This window comes from Rhipicephalus sanguineus, chromosome 1 (assembly GCF_013339695.2).
Source record: "Rhipicephalus sanguineus isolate Rsan-2018 chromosome 1, BIME_Rsan_1.4, whole genome shotgun sequence".
NCBI classification, from domain to species: domain Eukaryota; kingdom Metazoa; phylum Arthropoda; class Arachnida; order Ixodida; family Ixodidae; genus Rhipicephalus; species Rhipicephalus sanguineus.
Genome location: NC_051176.1, coordinates 37,050,523 through 37,076,079, shown reverse-complemented (window position 1 = coordinate 37,076,079; position 25,557 = coordinate 37,050,523). Strand labels below are relative to the sequence as shown.

The 25,557-nt window shown below is 46.4% G+C and overlaps 1 protein-coding gene across 15 annotated transcripts in view; it reads left to right on the top strand.

The window, feature by feature from the left end:
* LOC119390600 (bromodomain-containing protein 3) overlaps nt 1–25,557 on the top strand; it is a 197,157-nt gene that overhangs the window by 153,861 nt on the left and 17,739 nt on the right. For all 15 annotated transcript variants that reach the window (XM_037658218.2, XM_049414078.1, XM_049414082.1 and 12 more), the window contains 2 exons: nt 15,752–16,237; nt 16,711–16,920. In XM_037658218.2, coding sequence (XP_037514146.1) covers nt 15,752–16,237; nt 16,711–16,920 — 696 coding nt within the window. The remainder of the gene's footprint in view (nt 1–15,751; nt 16,238–16,710; nt 16,921–25,557) is intronic.

Below are 25,557 nucleotides of genomic sequence, written 5' to 3'. Positions count from 1 at the left end.
GTGGTTATGTTGCGTACAATTATTTTGAACAACTTGTATACGATTTTCAGCACATAACGAACAGCGCGGCTGCTAGGCTGACTTGGTCACATGCGACACATAACCTAATAGCAACTAAAATAATGTAACGTTTATTTACATAGGATGGTAGATGACGTCCTTGACTTCAATCAGAAGGATTTAAAAAAAAATTGAAAAATGGCCTTTTTGAGAAAACCATTTTTAAACTTCTGTGTTTTTGGTAAATCACTTACGTTTAAGCACAATTACGGAGTAAAACGGGGTGCAATAAATATGCAAAAATTATTTTAAAAGAGAGCGCAAATATCAGTTACTATGTACCGATTTTCACTATGCTTAGTTTAACTTGTTGGCAAACACAGGTATTTTGTGCGATTTGCCGTGTTATATTTTTCTTCAGAAGTGCTTCGGCAGGTAAATGGAGTAATAGACTCATAAGATCGTATTTCACCTGTTCTTTGAGAAAAATAAATATTATGACCAAGAAGTGCACTGTTTTTTCCCTAGGTGCACTTGAATTTCAGAAATCTCGAAATTGGCGAAAAAGTGTTTTTTGCAGCGAAATTTTTTTTTTTTCAGCCGAACAAAATGTTTTTTCACAAAACTAACTTCGAAACCATTGTTCTGGGTCTAATGCCTAGGTCTACAGTAAATTTCATCAAAATCAGGAATGGTGACCGGGACCTTGTGTTCGATCTTATCTGGACACTCCCAATATGAATGTCTTGTAGTGGGAGGAGTCTCCTTAGCGCATGTAATATTGCGGGGCAGAAGCATAGAATCACGCCAGGCATCAAAACATGTGAATTGCGCAATGGGTGGGTGTTTTAAAGGCCCCCCCATTATAAAGCGCTTAGACATATTTAATCATCATAACAGCAAAAAGCATCAACAAAGTGAGCAGCTTCGTACGTGCATGCGTTGCCTTACGGATGCGTGGGGGTCCCTTCGCTGATTTGCAAAAAGAAGAATAATGACGTAGTGGGGGTCAAAGTTTTAAATGTATGCACTGTTTGAAACAATTACAACGATTGCACACCAGGATTCACGTTTTTCGTTCTAACTTTAGCTCTGCATTTTTTGTAATTTTTGCGTAGGTTAATATGTATGATAATTGTTCGCTGCAATTGTTTTCCAGGACCCCTGACAGCGAAAATTTTGTTTGCGACTTTTTTACTGTAATTTGTAGCTTTGTGTCTGGTAATCCCGAAATTGAATTGTAAATTCTCTTAACGGACGGTATAATTAATGCTAGCATCATTAATTGAAGACCAGTTTGCATCAGTTCGAAACACCCGCCTAAATACCATGAGAAACTAGCGCCCCACAGAGGAGGAGCGCCCTAGATCATGTGCGCTCAAGCTTTGGTGTCGTTGAAAAGCGCATTTTTCAAATCGGGGCCCTGCGTGCGGTAAAGAATGAAACGAGTGCGGGCCACCTTCCCCCTCCCCCAGGAAAAAGAAAAAAAAAAACATTCCTGGCCGAAGCAGCTAGAACAACGTTGAGAGCAGCTGACAACCAAGCGAGAGGGGTGACGAACAATAGACCTCGCTGGGTGCCAGTCGTGGTATTGAGCGTGCCCCTCAAATCCTCTCTGACGACGATGCTTGGCCTTGCAAACAGGAATGAAGTGACCTTGCTTCTTGTAGAAATTACATGTGGCCTTGCGAGCTGGGCATTCTTTTCGAGAGTGTTGACCACGGCCACAGTAACTGCAAGTGGACTGAGTTGGCTGCCCCGACTTGCTGCAATGCGGTGATATGTTCATGCATTGCGCTGCGTCCATGTTTGAGCTGTCGAAGGCCTCGCTCTACACGCTTCGCTGAACGCTTCCTCCGCCGAAAGTTTCGTACATCGGCACAGCTGTTCCGATAGCATAGCTTCTTGTTCCGCAACCTAATGACAAACTTGTCCCGCAACCCAATGACAAACTTGTCCCGAACAAGGCGGTTTTCGATCTCGTCGTTGCTGTACCCACAACACACGGCAAGATTTCGAAGCGCCGTAAAAAATTCAACAGGCTCCCCTTGCTGTTGTACTTGGCGGTGAAATCGGCGGCTTTCATAAATCTCATTGACAGGGTAGACAAAATGCAAGGCGAGCTTAGCCTTGACTTCCGCAAACGGGAGGTTTTCCGGAGCAGAGAGTCTAAGCGACGACAGCTAAGCTATGTGCTTGAGAACCTGTGCAATACAAGAGTGTTCGCACTTGCACCTCATCGGTGGCTGTGTTGAGTCCGGCAGCAAAGGCATAATCTTCGTACCTTGTCATCCATGTTGTCCATTCCCCCAGGCTTGTGAAGTTGAACGACGATGGAGGCTGAAGTCCAGGCGTACCGACGTGCACAATGTTGAGCTTGGAAGGCCCGACGTCTGTACCGCCTGTCGCGACCCTAATTCCGCGTTAGTCGCCCACTTCTGACACCATGTTCAGAGACGCTGAGTAAAGACATGAGCTTGGCTCGTAGCAACAACAAGAAGTCCCCTTTATTGGCATACGCCCCTCAACTATATACCTCGTGCCACATGGTGCTCGCATGCTATCAGTGCCATCTTTTAGCTGTTTGACAAAGCACATATGGTGTCCACTACAATGTACACCACTGCTGTATATTGCCGATTATACGGAGACGTTTTTTTTTTTTCATAAAATGACCTTCCAAAGTTCGGGGGTCGACCTATAATCAGAGTCTACCTATACACGGAATCGTAAAGTCGACTTATCTGTGGGGTCAGACGAAAGGTCGTCGTCCTCGGATTTCCTGCTATTCGACGCATCGATAACATCAGCCGCAGAGGCAGCAGAGTCGCGGCAACAGCCATCTCCCAACGTGCGCACGCCGCTTCAGCAGCCGGACATTATTGCGATCTGCCATGACGATCGCGAAACTATAGCGAAACCACGCGAGGCGAAACTACAGAGCGCGTTTAGCACTTTCGTGACCGCGGAAAAATGTGTTGTTTTTGGCTGGTCCAGGAAATGTTTTTGTTCCTGCCATTGAAAATAATTGATGCTAAAGTGTAGGGTATCAAATGATTGAGGAAGAATTGGTCTTTCCAACAGTATTAATTCCAAACAACGGATTTATTTCGAATATACACTCAAACCTCAGTATAACCAAGTAGCATCTACGACGAAAACAACTTCGTTATATCCGAAAATTCGTTATAAACGTTTATTTGTAGCACTGTAGCTATGACAAGACTATTCTTCATTTACTTCGTTATATCCGTGTTCGTTATAACGAGGGTTGAGTGTAATAAAAAAATTATCAAAGAAAAATGCATCAAAAAGAAAAAAAAAGATTCATAAAAACATTAATGCTACTCTGCAAAGGGTAAACATTTTAAAAAATCGAAATATACATTTTGAACGCAAAGCCCTCGTAGAATAATAGTGGAAATATAAGCTCTGTAAGTACAAAGATTATTTACATAAATACAAGAATTTAGGCACTGTGCCTATCATGCCACCGCGTAATGCAATTTCTTGACGCGGTGAAACAAAGGCTGGCTGCACATGTGTCGGGGGAAAAAAAATTTTTTTTTCTGTTCAACTTTCTTACCATAGTTTGCAGTTCTGGTATTTTTCAGTTTTTCTGTGTATTCGTTGAAATGAACAGTGTAGCCGTTCCAAATCTGCAAAAATCCATAATTGTACCCTCATTTGACCTCTTTCTCTCTCATATACTGCTGAATACCATACCGACCTTCAGATTTCACTAGGCTTGTGCGAATAGGTAAATTTTAGGTTCGAAGCGAATAGTGATTTTGGTCGAATAATTTTGAATCGAATTCGAATAGTCTATATGACATATTATAAAGAAAAATGAGCATATTTGTCGTGACCCAACCAACCTGCGCAACGTTTTTTTTTTTTTTTTTTAATTGTAACAAGGCATATGCGAATGTCATTCTTTTGTGTTCCAAGGAAGTGGAAGCAACTTTGAATAGTAGCAGGATTTGGCTTTCGGTAGTATGCAAATGATGACCTGTAAAATACGTTAAGTTTTAAAATTTACTATACTTGGAGCATATAAGTTGGTATAAAAAGTTTTTAAACTTAAAAAATGATGAATCGATGTGAGGGTAATATGTTCATTTAACCTCGACATGGGCCTTCGCGGCAGTGCGCATTTTCCCTGGAAAGGTGTATTCACTGTATAGCACCCCTCCACTGCAGTGAAACCACCTTTCAAGGGGGGGGTTATAAGCGGACTAATATACACCTATTCGTTCATTTCGAATACTTCGAAATTTTCAATAATTTAAATTTGAACCGAAGCGAATTCGAATACTGTATTATTCGTGCGAATATTCGAAGCGCTCAAATATTCGCACAAGCCTAGATTTCACCATTTTCTCATCCACTGAAAGGTTCCGACGGGGTTAAAAAGAGCGTAGAAGAGTCGTTCATGTGTTGCAATAGAGAAGACACGTGGTGAAGCTTCTCGTGGGATGCAACGGTCATCTTCAGATCAGAGACACTCAAGAAGCCTTGAACCTTTTTCGTTGCATAACTGACGGTGGACGAAGGCCTGGAAATATGTGTCGTCGACACCAACACCAATGCAAGCGTGGGACTTCAACGATTACCATGTACACATGGAGTGCGACGAACTTGCTCATCTTCTCTTGAGTAACCTCCCTCCATGGATCCGTCCCTCTCACTGTATGTTGGCTTTTCGAAAGTATGCATCCACGCATACTTATCTGTGTGGTTGCATATCTCTCTGGCGACTTCTACGGTGAAAAACAACACAAAGACGCCGCCGCGCAGCACACCGGAGCGTTGGGTCAAAGTCCGCTCCGCGCCGTCTTCGGGCAGAGAACTGCGCTCTTTTTGCAGCTGGCGCCCAATGCTCCCGCCCGAATGAAGTTAACACCTTGCAGATAAGAGCTGCTGTTTTTAGTACGTGCAGGATACGTTTGCATCGGCGCGCGGTAGCGATAAAACAACCCGAGGAGAAGGTGAAACTTACCGGCGGATAGCTGCTGATGTTCCGGGAAGGTTTGACGCACTTTCGCCGTCCGTACTGAAGCCTGGCTAATTGAAGTCGTCTTCCGTGTCTGTGCTGCTACCATCATCCAGAGATTCCCGCTCAGATTAATCGGAATCCGTAGAAATTCGCCGTTTCTGTGGAGCACCCGTGAGCGACGTCGACGCGAAGTCTGAAACAACGAGCGCTCACCTACCCGACTGTAAACAAGCTTTAGAAACCCCCCTGCGGTGGAAAAAAAAAACTTGCAAACAAAACTGATAAAAAACATGTTATTTTACCCTTCGCATTGCGTTAGCTGTCCAGAACCGCTCAGAGTGTGCCAGAACTTGAAGTTATCGATAACATACTATTGATGGGAATAGGTGCGGTCACGAAAGTGTTACAAATCACCGCTGTGCGGCATTAATGCGAACTGCTTGGGAAACACGGTCTCGAAAGCAGCATTTCAGACCTTTGATAGGGGGTGAACGATGCTCTATGAATAAAGAGGAATTTACCTTGCGATGCGCCCTGCAGTTTTGTTTTCATACAATAGAAACGATTCGTTGACAAACCATCTGCGTTCCACACAAAAGCTGGCAGCGCCATGTGGGCTGGCAACACTTCGCGGGTAACTAAACCACGTGACCAGTCACATGCGCCCACAAGCGTCTTCGCGTCTTTTGCACTCACGCCTGTTTGCCATTTCTGCATTTCGCTTCGCTTACGAGCAGTGGTGTGTGCGATTTGTGATGCTGCCAAACAGACACCAAGATGCCACCGCTACACCGGCAACAATACAGCGCTGCTTCCAAGAGGCAAGCGATCCTCTACGAAGAGTCTGAAGTCAACCTTGAAGCAGGACGCAAGTTTGATGTGTCGGAAAAGAACGTGAGGGAATGGAGAAAACAAAGGACCAAGATCTTTGCGTGCGCTGCTACACGCCGTTCCTTTCGCGGACCAAAGTCTGGACGATACCCTGCCGTTGAGAAGGCGGTTCGAGATTGGGTTCACGACCACTGGCACCCGTTCCGACGGCGAGCAGCAGCAGTGGCTCACACGATGGCAATGACCGTGACTGCGTCCTTCTCTCAAGCGACGACGAGTCGTAAGCAATGTTTCACGGGCAAATAAATGTTTCTTTGCATCACTCCCTCTTCTGAAAAACTTATTGGTGAGCTATGGCCGCAGCATGAGGCTGTGTTTGGAGTCAACTTTTTTTTGCCCTAGAAGGGGTTGCAAGTTGGGGGGTCGACTTATAATCGGCAATATGCCAATGCATTCTACATGCCAAAAACACTAACAAGTGCACAGTGGGAAGCAAGTTGCTAGTTTTTCAATGGGTGGTGCTGCAGCGGTGGTGAATGGCAGTGTGAGAAAATTTTCACTTGTGACGCCAAGTGCCGGGTTTTTCGCAGGCAGATTTCTGGACACCTTGCCGTAGCTTGCAGCACACGTGAACGAACTATGCAATGTGGCAAGCGAAATGGTCATGCAAGAAGCCTTTGCCTCGGAAACAGGAAGGTCGAGGATGCACTTGATGGCCCGCTGGGCTTTGGCGTCTAGATGCGCTCCCCCCCCTCCTTATTTACTCTCCCCTTCAGCCCTCTCTGCGGTCAATCACAAGTTTCAGCGAGCATGATGACACCGGCTCAGGGTCCACAAACACAGCTTCGCTGTCCAACAGAGGCAACTGATTTTCCTGCGTGCCTCAATGCACACAGTGGGACGCACAGTAAGCCTCCCCTTCACATTTGTGGCTCAGTTAAGGTGTTACGTGATTAAGCTTTGCAGACAGATAACCAAGTCCTATAAAGGTATGCAGATCCAGTTTTGTGTACGAGTAGCCACTTCTTGGGTTCCACTATCTTATTTCGCATTTCTTGGCTCGATACAGTTGCTGTTCGACCACTTAGAAATGTGTTCCCATGTTGGGAGTGTCACGAAAAGTCTGGTCTAACAACGCCCATCGAATTATTCTACACCTGAAGCGCACCTGCCAAGTACTGTCATGAGCAATATGAGCGGGAACACATGGCAAATAGCCTCCAACCCCAATCTGACCGCCGACGGCGCTGTTAAAAATGAAGCGGACAGGGTGACGCTTTTCCGTGGATTGTTGTCACCCCGACCACAGGCTTGTTTATATGGCTCACAGGATGTATGACACAGAAAACAGCTGGGTGTGTTCAGATAGGAACTTCGGTGCATGTCTGGTGACCCCTTTTAATTTCACTTGGAAAGTTATATTTTGCTGTCCGAGTCCCCAGGACAAAAACGCCATTGTTAGTTTCGCGAAAAAAAAAAAGAACTTTGCCTTCGTAAAAAAAATTCAGAAGTCTCCTTTGAGCCAGAACAACCTTTTGCAAATTGTGTGAAAATGGGACTTTGACGAGATCCTACATAAAAAAAAAAACAAAAAAACATTGCACCTGTTGGTCTGAAAATTGTTCTTGGCATACTATGAACAGCGTGAATTCACAAAATGTGGTTACCTTGCAGTATTAGAGCTCTTGTTTAAAAAAAAAATTTTGAATATGGCACATTGTTCAATAATGCCCTGATTTCAGATTTTTCTGCTCAGCTGGTATGACAGTCAGTATTTTCAAAGTTTTCCAGAGCATTGCCACACAATAGGTGAACAGTTCTGCCAAATATAATTGTCGAGTATTATGTCAAACACATACCAAAAATGCTCAAGTAAGAGCATGTCTCCAAAAACTCAATATTTTGAAAATCAATTTTAAAAAAAGGCCACCTTGGATTTTCTTTAAGCTCCCTAGAATTGAAGCCAAGCACGTGTTCTAACTTAATCTATGTGGCATTATTTTTGTGAGCTCGGAGTTACAAAGCCACCAAAGTCGCCAAATTGACATTACCACCCAACCACTTCAGTGAGCGAGCATGTAGCTATAGTTGCCATTGTCATGATTTTTGGGTTGTAAATATGTTCTCTCGCATTCATGAAACAGAAGATATTGACAGAAAAAAGACGAAGGGTTGCTTTTAAGTACCAACTTGTGCATATGTGTATGCTGTTTGTACGCATCGTAGTAGCGTTCCTAGCGAAAGCAATTATTGGAAAGCTTCTGATGTGTACTGAGTCAGGTTTCTGTATGCAACTGTTTATTCAGCCGTAATGTACGCAGGGCATGAGACAGACATCAAAGGAAGAGTGTGTCGAGGCAGAAATCTCCGCCTTCCTGCGCCTGGCGTAGGATGTCTGACAATGACATTTCCTCTTCACCGCCATCTTCAGAGGTGAAATGTCTGTTGACTGAACAAATAAGTAGCTCCTCAACAGCGGTTTGCTCAGGAAGAAAATTATTGTCATGCACAAACGCATCTGGAGATTTTACAGCGATTTTTATTAAGCGGCTGAAACAGTAATGTGTCGGTTTCTGCGATGGAGAGAGAAAGGGTGAAATGTAATGCGGCAAGGCAGGCAGGTTAACCGGAAGATAAATATTTGGTTTTCTACCCTGCCCGGGGAGGGGAAGCAGGAAAGTAAGGGAGATAAGTAGACGCCCGGGAGTGTCATAGTCGTTCAACCAAGGCAGGTCGCTCGCAAAAACTTCAGCAGTGCCTTCATCACTTTCTGGTGTAAAACTTTAGCTTTCCGCCATTCTAATATGGATTGCTCAGAAAGCGACAGATCGTCGAGGCGCGCAAACACTGCTGAGAGGGACTGTCTCTGGGAGCTGTATTGGGGGCAATGACACAGGATATGTTTGATGGTTTCTTCACTGCCGCAGTTGTCACAGGCAGCACTGGCTGCCATTCCGATGTGGCCAGCCAAGACGTTTGTAAAGGACACTCCAAGCCACGTGCGGCAGAGAACGGTTGTCTGGGACTGGGGCAGTCCACATGGAATTTTGAGTCATAGGCGTGGGTCAAGGCGGTGAAGACGGTTGTGGAGTAGACCAGGCATGTTCCACATACAACTTGAAACATCGTGCGCAAGCGTACAAATCTTTGCTGCTACGTCGCTCTTGACAGTGCAATGGTAGCATCACTCCATTTTCGTTAGCTTTCTTAGCCGCATCATCGACATGCTCGCTACCGATGGTGTCGCAGTGGCCTGGTAACCACGGAAAAGTTACGTCTGTTGCTGGTACAGTTGTCTTACTTTGAGCACTAATTGGTCTTGTCTACCACGACTTAGAGCAATTAGAAGGCATCGATTTTGAATCAATAAATGTGATCCATTTCGGTGGTTCTTGTTCGATCCTGCAGAGAGAGCTTCTGCTGGCATAAGGCTCATTAACAAGGCGATATCCAAACCTTTCATGTTCCGAAAGCTCTGCTTATAGATAGTCTTTTTCTTGTGCCTGTTCAGAAAGTCTGTGCTAAACGCTTGCTTAGATCTGTGCAACTTGGCTATTAATGTCAGTGGAGTACAAGAAACGCATCTGTACTCAAATGGCTACTCAGTCGAGGACTGCTGGGCAGTCATCGACACGATGGACGGACATGAAAGCTGGCGCTCTTTTGCGACTTCAAGCTTTCTGAAACGCATTGTGCTGTTTCTCTTTTGGTATTCTTCAGCGTGATGGGGCTGCAAAACCAGCGCCTGTACCTTATCAGATTACTGCCATGTGATTAAGTGGTAAGGACCGGTTGGCTGATCCTCTCCGGCCTCCTCCTTTGTGTGGTCTACGTAGGCTCGCATACGCGTGAGATGTTGGAAGATGGCATTGCGAAGCAGGTGACAGCATTGCAGCTTGCTGTGTTGTTAGGAGCCATTTGAGGTTCTTGTGATTTGCGTGAGAAAATACAGAAGTAATTCACTCTTAGAAACTAACTCTTTGTTTTTTTCCGTCAATTTTTGTTTTGTGAACACAAGAGAACATATTTACGACCTGAAAGTCATGACATTGACAACTATAGCTATATGCTCCCTCATTTAAGTGGTTGTGCGTTAACGTCAATTTGGCAACTTTGATGCCTTTGTAACTCGGATCTCACAAAAATAATGGAACGTGTTTTTGTGGATTAAATGAGAACATGCGCCTGACTTCAATTCTGGGGATTTTAAGGAAAATCGAAGGTGGCCTTTTTTTAAAATTGATTTTCAAAATATTGAATTTTTGGAGACGCGCTCTTATTGAAGCATTTTTGGTTTGCGTTTGACATAATGCTCGACAATTATATTTGGCACAATTGTTAACCTGATGTGTGGCAATGCTCTGGAAAAATGTGATAATACGGACTGTCATACCAGCGGAGCAAGAGAATCTGAAATTAAGGCAATATTGAAGAATGGGCCATATTTGCGATTTTTTTTCTTAAAACAAGAGCTCCAATACTGCAAGATAACTGCATTTTGTAAACTCGCACTATTCATAGTATGCCAAAAAGAATTTTGAGACAAACAGGTGCAATAATTTTTTTGTAGGATCGCGTCAAAATCCCATTTTTGTGCAATTCGCAAAAAGCAGTTATGGCTTATGGAGACTACTTGATGAAGCCAAACTTTTTTTTCACAATACTAAGAATGCTGTTATTGCCCTGGGGTCTCGGACAGCAAATATTTTTCCAGCGAAATTAAAGGGGTTCGCCGGACATGCACCCAACGTTCTCATCTGAGCACACCCAGCTTGATGCTATAGCGTCTACTGTAGAGTTCACAATCTTCAATTTACAGCAATTCTTTTTTAATCCACTTTTGCTGTGCAGTCACTTATGTCAACTTATACTTATAACAGTATTCAAGGGCTGCGAAATTTTCATTGTTTTAAACAATAATTGTTATAACAGGGTTGCACGATAACAAGCAAAATAGGGAGGTGGCAGGCTGTTGTGAGAAAGCTACAGTATCAGATAAGATATGCAACACACAGTGGAGATGAGCACGACACAGGATAGTTGGCAAGCACGAGTGTAATCTATAAAATGCTATGAGGTTGCTGCGGTAGCCCACAGCCGCTGGGTGGAAAAGTGAACGGTACGGCCTGCCATGTTGGGCGGCATTCTGTGGGAGAGCGCGTGTGGGCCATGGGCGCAGTTGCGGCCCCACGGAGCGCGGATGGGAAAACGGGTGCCGGCGGCTCCGTCTAATTGGTTGGCGGTTGTCACACGACCTCTTCCGTAATATAAGTACGGTTAATTTTTGTGAACAGTGAAACCACTCAGTTGTTCCAATCAGTTTTTTCAATCTCGTCTATTGCAGTCATGACTTATCATGCATTCAGGCTAGTCCGTTTGCGTAATCTGGTTAAAAATAGCCACTTAAAACCCTTAAGTGCCGATTAATGTAAAAAATTGTTCGAAAATTGCCAAATTTTTTTATGACCTGAAATGCTTCAGTAACCTGTCCAAAACAGAAAAATACTTGTGAAAACATTTTGCGACCGATGAAAGTTTTATTCGTCATATTTCGCACTGTCATGTAATACCGAGACCCGTAGCCAGGAATTGGGGGGGGGGGGGCACTTGCAGAAGGCCTTGAAAAACGCCTATTTTCGGTAAAACACCCCCCACAATCAGAATTATGTATATTCCGAAATAAATTTCGCACCTCCAGAAAGTAAGGGTTCCATTTGACATCCCGTGGACAAAATGTACTATTCCTTGATAGTTCAGTATAAACTAGATAAAGCTACCATCCTTGTGGTAGCATTCAAAGGACGGCACTGCGCCCTGTTTGTTTATAACGTGCACGAAACGCAAGGCGCGCATTTCGCCGTTTAGTGTGTAGACTCTCAATCATCGAAAACGCCAGTCAGGGAACCCGTGCTGCCATCTATGTTTTAAATAGGAAAACACCATTCGTCAAAAGCTTCTTGAAACATTGCTGAAGAGCCATGAGGAGCACAGGTCGTCATAAGCAAGATAGTGGGGATTGCTCATGACACGCTCAGGTCGTCATAAGCGCCGAAAGGACGCCTGACAGCAAACATTTTGTTTGCGACTTTTTTACTGTAATTTGTAGCTCTGTGTCTGGTAATCCTGAAACTGAATCGTAAGTGCTCTAAAGCATCGTATAATTAATGCTAGTGTTGTTAATTGAGAACAATTTTGCGTCAATTTGAAACGCCCAGAAGGCCCCACAGCAGAGGAGCGCCTAAGACCACGTGCACACAAGCTTTGGTGTCGTTAAAAGCACTGTTTTCAAATCGGGGCTCCGCATGCGATAAAGAATGAAACGATGTGGGTGCTTGCTTTGGCCCCCCCCCCCCCCCCAAAAAAAAGCGTTGCTGAAGCAGCCAGAAATACATTGCGAGTAGCCCAACAACGGGGCAAGAGGAGTGACGAGCAATAGTCCTCGCCGGGTGCCAGTCGTGGTATTGTGCGCGCCCCGCAAATCTTTTCTGATGTCGACAATACTCTTTACTCGTGCAATGTCATGCAGGGCCTCTGTCTGAGTCATACCAGTGGCAATGTTGCAAGGTGCTGCCAACTCAGATGAGCACTCACGCATCGTTTGTAATTTTAATATATTTTTATTTTTGAGACATTGCTTCAGAACCTCTGAGCTTTCTCAGCTAAAGATGCCTGACAATTATTTATGTAAAACATCTAACAATACATGCTCATATTGTTTATACACAGAAAATGCATGGAAGAACATACTTTAAAATTTTTAAATGATATCTGATGCTGAAAAGTAGTTCAGATTTGGATCCTTGATACTAGTGGACTCTACAAATGTAGTGGCGCATTCCTTGTAACTTTGTTGAAAAGGCTGCAGCAGTATATATTCATTAGAAATGGCTTGCAAATTTCTTGACAGTTCTCAGCAGAACAGTGACAACAGATTGCCATATATTTAAGGCAGATTACTGGAGCGACTAATATTTTGAAAAATGAATTTGGCAATAATAGGCCACAGATCAAATTATTGTTAACTGAAAAAATAAAGCGATTAAATGGCAGTGATCAAAGCAAGATTCCTGCATGACATTCGCTTACCCTGTTTTTGCGAGACGGCTGGGTCAAGCGATAACCACGCTTTCATATTCACACATGTAGTACCGTGCAAATCCAGTACGGCACCTGCTGCTGTAGGACAGTCGAGCACGGGTGCCTTCGTCGTCAAAAATGATTTTCTTTTTAAAAACAAGAAATTGTAATGATGGAACTGTTTATTTCCTTTCAATTGACGTATAAAGCTGATTTTTAGTTGGAGCACTACATGGTGCAAATTGCATCTCAGTGTGGACCAAAATGACGAGTTTCTCAAATTCGTGATTGTTTCTCGTAAAATCCAACAATTTCGGTAGTCTGAAAACCTTTTTAATGCAAAATATACTTTTTGTAGAGTAAGTATTCGTTACTCAGACATTCACACACAGCACACTATTAAAATGGAAAAATGCAAACATTGAACGTTTTGTTGAAATTTCTCGAGACGTATATGGCAGAAAAATTGCAGTAATATTATTCAGCTTTGAACACCTTACACAAACACCCTTGCTTAATATGCAAGCCAAATGTGGTATTGAAACGAGAAAATATACTCAAGATACTCTAAGAATAAACTTTCTGACAAAAACACTCGGACAACACTGTGAAATTCGGAATTTTTCTCTAAAATATTTTAGTAATTCAATTCTAAATTAAACAAGTGAGCACGATTTTTTTTTTAAGTACATTTGAGATGGTCGACGAAATGGCTGGGACGTTTGGACGTGGAAGGACCCTTTATTAATCAAGAGATGGCTCGTCTCCTCGCAACCTTATTGCTCGCGCCACTGCCTTCATTCCCTCCGCCTTTGCATATCAACTGCTTGTCTTAGCTTCACGTGTGACCGTCTACTTGGCCTGGATTGCCTGGGCGTGGGACCATGGGAACATGCGAAAAGTCCGGCCCGACGCCGCAGACCTTGCACACGCTTGGGTGTGGGTGAGCGGCAAATGAAATACGGCATTAGCCTTTGGGTGTCCTAGACATTACAATTGTAGATTTCAAAGGGCCAAAAAATTCCTTTCTCAGTTTTGCGCACTTTCCGATTGAACAAACTAAATCAAGCATTCTACTTCGTTAAATCTAGTTTAAATTGTATAAACGTGTTTGGAGGAAAGAGAAAGGTTATCTTATTTCATGTTAAATAAACCGCCGCTTCCAAGGTCGCTTTTTCGAATGAAACGAACCAAGAGCCAAAATGAAGAGTTTCGATGCATTACAAAAGGTGTAACACCTCCAGATCAGCTAGTTATTGTCTAGGTTACAGCAGAATGTGCCCACAATTAACTTCTTCCGTGAAAAGCGATCGGTGCACGAAGTTGCATCTCAGACAAGACAAGACCGAAATTTCCTAAAGAGCTGCAGGTGTTTACAAGCAAGGTCAATAATTAAGCAATATGTGCACACTAGAATGTTTAAAAAAAAAAAAAAAAGGTTTCGTGCATCACGTGAACACGCACGTGCTCAAGCATAACTGCCACAAGCGCACCACGCGTGTGATCATGCAGGCATAGGTCGGCAAACTCGCTCATGAGTTGACTCACTCGGACTCTGATTGGGCTGTGAGTCTGAGCCGGAGTGCGTCCGACTCGGGAAAGTTTTAGTGAGTATGAGTGAACTCTAAGCGCAAAATATATTTCTTGAGTGAGTCTGAGTGAGCTTCACTTGTTATTTCCGACATTTGGTCTTGCTGTCTCTCGGCAATGTTCCCCGAGGGGGGGTCACTGGCCGTCTGGCTCACGACGTCAGTCTTGAGTGCACGCCCATTTGTGCAGGCTTGCGTGCATCCCCGCCTTTGAGGACGAAAAGTCGCAGACTTCTGAAGTTGTCTCCGACTATAGTAACATGCTAAATAACCAAATACATAATGCCAGTACAATACACAGAAAACGTAACACATACACAACAGCATAACACGTACGATGTACCGCGAATGCGGCGTCGCCAAAGTCCGACTCGGCACGAGGGCCTGTGGGCCTGACTTGCGGAATCATACCCACGGACCTCGCCGAGAGCCATCCGTCCACACACACTGCCAAACCCCAAAGAGACTCGCTGCTGTTCCCTGTGTGCCGGCCCAACCTCTCACCTGCCAGGCGGCGCTGCTGCTGCCGCCACCGTGCTTAGCTTACATCGCGTGAGCACAGTGCCACCTCTCGCTTGGCGGCATTTAAGCTAGCTACTACTAATCCATGTAAGCTACAACTAATCCATGTAAGCCTAAGAGTGTAGTGCCATTTATGGTCATGGGCCTAGAGTTTCCTACAATATTTACTAGACGGAACTATCGCACTGCAATTGTTCAGCCACCATGGGAATGATGGGTAGTACGTGGATTTGCATAGTCTTCGTGCTTGTGGCTTTGTTTATTGTTGTTTTGGCTTTTGTTTGAGATAAAAGAATGCCTTGTTGGTAACATTGGTGCCAATTTGAATTGGTCAGCCTAAAAGAGTCAAGTAAGGTGTCAAGGTGGTTAAGTAGGACTGCTGAACTCGGTCTTTCAACAGAAGTGGCTGTAGGCCAGACGGAGACCGATGGAGCTGAAAGAGCGAAGTTTAGGCAAATCCATGTACTACCCATCATTTTCATGCTGGCAGAAGCGACATGTGTTGGAGCTCGCACAGACACTAGTGTACTATTATGCAGGCAACTTGTTGAATCAGGGCTGCCATAGTTGAGTATTTACTTTACTGGTGCCTGAGCTACGCGTTGCTTTTCTTGAATACCAGTGAAACTGTGCAAGTTGGTGAGAGCTTTTGTTGTACTATGTCCGTTATGGCAATTGTGTATGACCCTGTGCACATTGTGGAGGAGTCGTGCTCTTTATTTCTCTTTTCCAGAGCCCTTGGTGAAGAAAGAGAAGACCGATGCCAACCAGGCTCCAACACTGGAGCCCCAGAGCCTGCTGGGGCCATCCCTCCCAGGTACTATGCCCTCACTGACGCCGGTGGCTCCACGACAGCCGCCCACTGCTCTGCAATTGCCAGCCAGCAGCAGTAGCAGCAGCAATGGCGCAGCTTACTCCCTGCACAGCCCTTCAGGCTTGCCAATGGGTGGCCCCCCATCATATACTCCGGCCATGGTTCCCTTTCCTGGACTGCTCACTCCGGCCCCAATGCCAGACCCAGCCCTGACAGCGGCCTACACAGGTCTCACTGGCCCACTGGGCAGCCTGTCTGCCAATGGCAGCGTACCAGCGAGTGGCCGACCTCCAGTGGTTGCTAGCCACAGCAGTCTTCCTCAGCAGCCCTCGCGGCCCACAGCCACTGCAACAGCGGCGCCTGTCAAGAAGAACCCACCACACCAGGCACGGCCCACCACCAACGGTAAGCCATCTCTAACAGACAAAAAAGCTGTGCATCCAACATGGGGCATCATGTTGATCGATTGAAGCTGTGAAGCTTGTAATTTTCATCTGCAGTTTGGGCTGAATGTTCGATAATGACATTTTTTTTCTGTATTGCACTCGTGTACATAGAAGCATGCAAGGTATCGAAGGCAGTGACCGTGTCTGCAAACTTGTGTGCGAGGCAACCACCTGTGCCTTTGTTCACATCACTAAAGCAGAAAAGCTGGTGTAGTTTGTCACCGCCCCCTCCCCCATTCACCATTTTCCTTGTGCTAAAAGTGCATAAGTGTGAAGAGGAAAATTGGGGTTTTTGCAGCACTGATGAAGCTATTGGGGTTCTCCAAGGCCAGGGAGTTTGAGAACCCCTGCCCTATACAGGTGTTGGTGACATATTAAGATAAGGCAGGACCTGACACATTGAACGTAACAAAGGAATGTTGATCCATGCAGTGGCTCCTGCGACTGTGTCACCAGTGGCATCTCCCCAGCCACCAGCCCCACTGGCACCCTCACCCCCCCTGGCCAATGCAGATGCTGCACCCAAAGGGTGCCCACAGAGCCCCACCACACGAACCGCCCCTTCAACCTCCGAGGCAGCCCTCAAGCTGGACGACCTGTTTGCACCTGCAGGCCTGAACAGTGGAGCCCCCCCAACCACAAGTCAGTGCCTTTCATTGCATGTACATGAGCAGGCAACTTATGGAGCTATGGTGCTGCTCGTGCAGTAACTTGAATGTCAAGGAGAGTTGTCAGCCCAGTTATGTCAGCTCATTTAGCCAGTTTGTTGTAGTGAACGAACCAACAGTGCATCCTGGCAGGCACCCTTCACTTCATTGCTGGATAGGGTCAGTCGTTAGTGACGATAGTACTCCCTCTACACCACCCTTGTCGAACAGGCTAATTACAAGTCAATTTGCCATAAAGGTGGGTCGTGCAGATGGAGTGACAGTGACACCCGTGTGTGCTGTCCAGTTACGCCTGGCTAAGAAGGTGCACTTTCTCCAAGAGCCTCAGCAGAGTCCAATCCCAACAGCTGAGAGATCTCCAGAACTGTCCATTGCACGGTGTTAGAATAGGTTAGGTGTACCGACGCTCCGCCTCCGCCACGCAGCCTCCCCGCCGAACACGGAGACGCGCTTCACATTTTTTCCGACAGGCTGCGCTGGGTGTATCGAGGCTTCAGGTCAGCCGCTTCAACGGGGGCCGCGTCGGTTACAAAGCTGCATTCGCGACAACTCTTCAACTGTTGGCCGTTCGTTTTTTATCAGGGTAACCGCACATATCACTCTCATTTGAAAGTAAACGCACAAATCAAGAAAATTCAGTGGCGGTAGCCAACAGATGGAAACACATAGGAAATATAGCTTCCGCAAGCAGCGATAATGAGTTTACAGGTGAACACGAATTTCAAAGATATTTTAGCTCGTGCACAAATAAGGCCACCGTGGCAAATTGGGTGAGGCCGCCGTGACGAATTGGGTTAATATCTGGGGTTTTACATCCCAAAACAACGATATTATGAGAGACGCCGCAGTGGAGGGCTCCGGAAATTTCGTCCATCTGGTGTCCTTTAACGTGCACTGTCATCGCGCAGTACACAGGCTTCTGCCATTTCGCCTCCACTGAAGGGCCACCGCCGCGGCCGGGATCGAACCCGCGACCTTCGGGTCAGCAGCCGAGCACCTTAGCCACTGGTCCACCGTGGCGGACCAGAACTGGGTTAGTGAACAAGGAAATGGTATTCCCTGAAAAAGAAAGCCGTGGCGGGGGGGGGGGGGTTGATGTTTCACTGAATGATGGTCGTCAGAAGAAAGCAACATATTTGACAATGGTAGGTTAGAAATTCCTCTCATGGGTTGTCGTTGTGCATACACCATATCGGATTGATTCAAGCAGCCGCCTTTGCAACGTTTACACGTGCTGGCTGGCGCGTGGTAATGAAGGTTAACGTCCGTTTAACGACCAATCCATCATGACTCACAGGGGCGTAGCCAGAAATTTTTTTCGGGGGGGGGGGGGGGGGGGTTCAACCATACTTCATGTATGTTCGTGCGTGTGTTTGTATGTGTGCGTGTAAATATATACACATGCAAAATTGAAAAATTTCGGGGGGGGGGGTTGAACCCCCCCCCCTGGCTGCACCCCTGATGACTCACCATGTGCCATTCTGATTGTGCCTCTCGTTATTCGTCACAGACATGCTGTTTGTTGCAGTAGCAGAAGTAGAACTTTGTGCCCTGCTCTGGGTGCACAAACGTGAAATGGTCATGCTCGTTTCCTTTTCAGCGTCCTAACCACTTGATTTCCAGTTTCTTCTTTCGGGAACGACAGTAATTGAGAGTGACACCATATTCCGTGACGTCACTGTCTGACCCGTCAAAACTAACACGCCAAACAAGACGAGGCCCCATTCGTGCACATGCGTTCGCCAGTCGAAACGCCTGCCACCCAAATCCTAGCCTATTTGAAATAGCTTATCCTTGTTCATCGTGTCCTTATTTACACAACTTATATTGTCCAGATGGGCAAGTGCTTTGTGCCGCAATGCAACTCGGGCTACAAATCGTGCACGGAGAAAGTTTCCCTTTTCGCTGCTCCGAAGGATAGTGACCGCTTGAAAGTGTGGTGACATGCTATTCCACGGAAGGATCGCGAGTTGCAAACAACAGATTTTATTCGTGAAAAACATTTTGATGCGCGATTTTCTGTATTTTCCGACGTGGGAGCGGCCCGTCACGTGCTAGTGCACGCCCCGAAAGACCTAGAGTTATTCTAGTCCATTACATTGAAGCATTCGTGTTCTCGCAAATGTTTACGGAATTTGCAAATAAGCGGTTCGTAGTAAAAGATTCTGTATGGTCACTTGATCTTATATGCGAAATGCCCCACGCATGATACCTGCTCTTTATATGATGCTGACCGCAAATGCATCAATCAATCTTTCGCGGGCAAATGAAGGGTGAATTCAACACTCGTCACGCAACTGCAGATTTACTTGTGTAGACAAAATGCGGGCACGATCGCCTAGGCCACGGTGTGGGCGACCCCGCAGGGGCGTCTGCGCAAGTAGGCGTTTGGTGTGTAGCGACACCACGGACCCGAGCTAACGGGGGGGTTTCGACCCCCTCCCACGCCTCGCCGTGCGTGGCTTTGCCGTGTCCGGGGAAAAGGGGATCCTGGGGGTTGAGCCGACGCCGGGTGATTGGACCTTTAAGGCCCCCCGGCAGAGGCAACACACCCCTTTGGCCCCGGCTTCACGTAGACGGCACCCCTGGGCTGACCCACCCAGGGGAAACCGGCAGTCGCCTTTTCCTGTCTCTCTCTCCCCTCACATCTTCGTCTTTTCTCCCACTTTTCATCCTTCCTGTCTTCTCCTCACTTCTATTTACTTCCGTTTTCCTGGCGGCGAGGGTTAACCTTGTGTGCGTGTGCCCTCTCTTGGGCACATCATATTTGGTTATAGTGGCTGTGTACAGCTGACGTTGGCATGCCTTATATACATCTAAGTGCTGTCGCGTCCCCATGTTGGGCTCCATGGTGGGCGGCTGGCATAGCTGCCGAATTGATATATAATTTATGGCTTCCGCTTCCTTCCCCCGACTGCATGATCGTCCTCCTCTCACAAAGAGAGGGCGCACCGAAGACACCTTTTTTCAAAAACCAAAAGAAACTTTCCCACGATTCCACATCATCCATTGCGAAAACCTTGAAAAGAATGCAAGAAAGATTTCTCCTTTTGTTGTCTCAAGGTGCCTGACCGATACACTCGGCCAAGGTTATAAGGTGACAAGAATGGCTAGTGGTGACCTTCTCCTTGAAATTCAAAACAAGACACAGTTTGAAAACCTCTCGAAACTCGTCTCTTTTGGAACGACACCTCTTTCTGTCACACCGCACCGTTCCCTAAACAGCTCCCGAGGTGTAGTGTCCGACCAAGACCTACTCGAACTGACAGAAACTGAGCTCCTTGAAGGCTGGAGTGAACAGCACGTGATAAACGTACAGCGGATCAAAATCAGGCGCGATGATAAAGAAATCCTCACAAAACACCTAATCCTCACTTTTGGCACAAGCACCCTACCAGAACATATCGAAACAGGATACCTGAAACTAAAGGTCAGACCGTACATACCAAACCCGCGGCGTTGCTTCAAGTGCCAGCGCTTCGGTCACGGCTCCCAGAGCTGCCGTGGCCGTCAAACCTGTGCTAAGTGCGGCTCACACGAACACCCTAGTGACAACTGTGCTGAAACTCCCCACTGTGCAAACTGCGATGGCGGACACGCAGCGTACTCTCGCACGTGTCCTTCATGGAAAAAGGAAAAAGAAATAATCACACTCAAGGTAACAGAAAACATCTCTTTTAGGGAGGCGCGCCAACGCCTTTCTATCACACAGGGTCATTTGTACGCGGACGTGGCACGCAAGGGGGCAGTGCCACAAAGGTTCGCGGCGACCGCACGTACCACGCACAGTGGACGGGCGGTAGCGCCATCCGCCCCCTCAGCGGAAGCAGCCCGTGCTGCTCCGCAACCAAACGGCAGGCAGGCCTCCGGATCTGCAGGCCCAGGGCCTTCTGCTCAGGCAGAGAGCCCCCAAATTCCGACACCCGTGCGCGTAACACGCGAACGGGCATCCAGCGTCTCCACCGAGGCGATGGACACAATGGCAAGCCCAACGGCGTCTCAGGCGCCGAAGGAACGGCGCAGCTCGTTGGAGCGCGCCAAAAAGAAAAAGCCCGCATCACAGGGCCTGGAAAAAGTTCTGTGACTTAAGGCAATAGTTTTTCAGTACACACAGCACTAATACACACCCAAAATGGATACACAAATTATACAGTGGAACGTCAGAGGTCTTCTTAGAAACCTCGACGATATCCAAGAGCTGCTACATGAACACTCACCAAAAGTGCTGTGTGTACAAGAAACACACCTAAAATCCAAGAACACGAATTTTCTACGCCAATATGTCATATTCAGAAAGGACCGGGATGATGCCATCGCGTCATCCGGTGGTGTAGCTGTTATAGTAAATCAAGGAGTAGCGTGCACACATTTACCGCTCCGAACGTCCCTGGAGGCAGTGGCTGTTCGAGCGGTTTTTTTAAACAAACTCGTAACCATTTGCTCTCTCTACATACCACCACACTACCACCTTCACAAACATGAGATCCAGTCCTTAATAGATGAACTACCAGAACCTTATCTGGTCCTTGGGGACTTCAATGCGCATAGCAGTCTATGGGGCGATTCTCGGAGCGATGCGCGAGGTCGTCTAATTGAACAATTCCTTTTTTCTTCGGGCCCTTGCCTGTTGAATCAGAAAGATCCAACCTATTATAGCCTCGCTAACAATACATACTCGTCTATAGATCTCAGCATTACATCTCCATCGCTTCTACCCTTACTTAAATGGAAAGTCATTAATAACCCTTACGGAAGTGACCACTTTCCTATTGTTCTGAGCACACAAATAGTAGATGAATGTCCCCCACAGGTTCCCAAATGGCATATTGACAAAGCCGACTGGGAACAGTTTCGTAAGACTGCTCTCTTAAGCTGGACAGACATGTGTGATTTAAGCATAGGTGCAGCTGTAGACTACTTCACAGCTTTTTTGATGAATGCTGCCACCAAATGTATCCCACAAACAAGTGGACTGTCTGGCAAACGACGGGTCCCATGGTGGAACAATGAATGCCGGAAGGCGCGTAAAAAACAAAACAAAGCATGGAGGTTGCTTCGGGACTCTCCGACAGCCGAGAACCTTGACAGTTTCAAAAACATAAAATCTCAAGGCAGGAGAGCGCGCCGACAGGCAAGAAGAGAAAGTTGGGAGAAGTTTTTAACGGGGATCAATTCGTATACACAGGAGGCTAAAGTTTGGAATATGGTTAGTAGGGTAGCAGGGCGGCAAGTACATTCACTTCCTCTAGTAAACACACAAGGCGACACCTTGGAAGATCAGGCAAACTTCCTCGGCGCACACTTCGAACAAGTGTCTAGTTCCGCGCATTACTCTGAAGTCTTCCAACGGTACAAAACAAGAATAGAAAAACAAAAACTAGAGCGGAAATGTACAAAACACGAGGCATACAACCAACCCTTCAGCTTAGCTGAGCTCCAGATTTCGCTTAACAGCTGCAGTAATTCCGCCCCAGGTTTTGACCGTGTGGTATACGACATGTTGAAAAACCTACCTGCCGAAACGCAAAAAACATTACTGTCCTTGTACAATGCTATCTGGTTTTCCGGCGAAATCCCCTCGTCTTGGAAAGAGGCCATTGTCATTCCTATTCTAAAAGAGGGCAAGGATCCATCCTCCGTTACGAGTTACAGGCCCATCGCACTAACAAGCTGCCTGTGCAAACTTTTTGAAAAGATGATAAACCGCCGTCTTATACATTTTCTGGAAACAAACAATCTACTTGACCCGTACCAGTGCGGATTTCGCGAGGGTAGATCCACGACCGACCACCTGTTGCGTATCGAGGCACAAATCCGTGACGCATTCGTGCACAAACAGTTCTTCCTTTCTGTGTTCCTCGATATGGAAAAGGCTTACGACACCACATGGCGCTTTGGAATATTAAGAGACCTGTCCCACCTTGGTGTACGTGGTAGAATGCTAGATATAATAGAGAGCTACTTGTCGGATCGTACGTTCCGTGTCCGAGTAGGAAATGTTCTGTCAATACCATTCCTTCAAGAAACTGGAGTGCCACAGGGTGGTGTACTTAGCTGTACACTCTTTATTATCAAAATGAATTCCCTGCGTCTTTGCATTCCACGAAATATGTTTTACTGCACATATGTCGATGATGTCCAGGTCGGTTTTAAATCGTGCAACCTTTCCATGTGTGAGCGGCAGGTCCAGCTAGGGCTGAACAAGATCTCCAAGTGGGCAGACGAGAATGGTTTCACTCTTAATCCTCAAAAAAGCACCTGTGTCCTGTTCTCTCGAAAGAGAGGCCTTCATCCTGATCCAGATATTGAACTGCATGGTCAACATCTCTCCGTGAAGACGGAGCACAAATTCCTAGGCCTTATCCTGGATAGTAAGCTGACGTTCGTACCACACATTAAGCATTTAAAAAACAAATGCATAAAAACAATTAATGTTTTAAAAGTGTTGTCACGCACTACGTGGGGTAGTGACACAAAGTGTCTGTTGAATGTGTACAAAAGCCTCATACGCACTCGCCTTGACTACGGGGCAATAATCTATCAGTTGGCGACGCCAAGCGCCCTAAAGATGCTTGACCCTGTCCACCATCTAGGCATTCGACTGTCTACGGGCGCTTTTCGAACTAGCCCCGTAGAAAGCCTCTACGCCGTATCGAATGAGTGGTCGCTCCACCTACAGAGATCCTACTTATCATTTGTATATTTTCTGAAGGTGAACGCAAACAAGGAACACCCCTCACACTCCACAATGAATGATTTGTCCAGTTCTGCCCTTTTCGACAACCGACCTTCGATGACACAGCCCTACTCGCTTCGCGTGAGGGGCCTAGCTGTAGAAATGGGTGTGCCACTTCTCGAACACTCTCTAATGGCTCCCGCTCCACATCTCCCGCCGTGGCAGTGGCAGCTTATAGATTGTGATGTTTCTTTCGTGGAAGTAACCAAGCACGCACCACTTGCACATATCCGTACACACTTCCTCGAACTCCAGCACAAATATACTTTTCCAGAATTCTTTACAGACGCCTCAAAGTCCAATACTTCTGTGTCGTACGCAGCGGTTGGTCCATCCTTTTCCGATTCCGGTATTCTGCACCCAAACTCAAGTATCTTCACAGCGGAAGCTTACGCAATACTTGCGGCCGTTAAGCACATAAAACAAACAAAACTACAAAAGTCAGTTATATACACGGATTCCCTAAGCGTGATAAAAGCTTTAAAAACTTTGAAAAAACACAAAAACCCTGTCCTTGACTCGCTATACTCTCTCTTATGCACGATCTATACACTGGAACAACATGTCGTAGTGTGCTGGGTGCCAGGGCACCGCGAGATTCAAGGCAACGTGCTGGCGGACCAACTAGCAGCATCCGCCCACGAAAACAGTCCCAATACATCCATAGCCATTCCCCCACTAGACCTAAAACCCTTCCTCAAAAGAAAACTCAGGACCTTTTGGCAGAGCACGTGGGACATGCAGACACGAAATAAACTACACGTTATCAAACCGCATCTGGGAAATTGGCCGCCGGTATCGAAGTCACGGCACACAGAAGTTACACTCTGCAGACTTAGGATCGGTCACACATACAGTACACACACACACCTTTTGTCCGGTGGCGATCCACCGTTGTGCGACAGATGCGGTGAACCACTCACCGTGCTTCATATTTTAATTCAATGTAAAGAATTAGACACCCTTAGAAAAAAACACTTTCCAATGCCCTACCGACAACAAATACCATTACACCCATCAATGTTCATCGGTAGGGAACCGGTTTTTAAACACCAATCACTATTCGCGTTTTTAGAAGAAGTTCGTAACTTTCACGTAATCTACCCAGGCATTCCGTAGCACGGCCTCCCCACAGAGGCTGCTGCTGCGGTAGCTGCACTTAAAGAAGCACCTGCCTCGCAGCCCTTGGTCTCAAGGGCGTTGCTGAGGCATTCGTGCTCATGCCATATACACGTAGTTTCACTAAGCTATTCATTCTCTCGCCATTCATTCTCACTACCCATACATTTCACGTCACGCTCATGATTTTAATACTTATACGTTTTACCCGCCTTTAGCGCGAGGAATTTTAAGGCCCCTTTACAGCCACCTACCATAATCATTGTTCATATCAGTTACGATGACCTGGCGCTCTTTGGCCATCAAATGGCCCTTGCGCCAATAAACATCAGATATCATCATCAACGGTGTGGGCGAGGCCGCAGGTGGTGTTTATCGAGCTTCACGCCGCATGCCGAACCGTCATGCATAAAACACTAAGTTTTTATATTTAACTTATGTGTAGGATATTAAAATACCACACAATCCTCACAGGGCCTTGCGATATCGCGAAACACGCTAAAATACCGAATGTCAGAAGCGTCAGGTTTGCGCTGGGCCACCGTCCCGCGCGCGCCACCTTTCGGCAAGAAAGGGAAAGAGGTCCCAGATTTCTCCTCATTCCAACGCGCCGTCGCTCCACCTAAACTATTCTAACACCGTGGTCCATTGTCTCCACTGTGGGGTGACTTGCTATGACCAGCAAATGGAAGAAGCCGAGGATGGTTCCGCTTAGTCGCACCGTTTGGCATTTTCAGCGTAATCGCTGGCCACAAT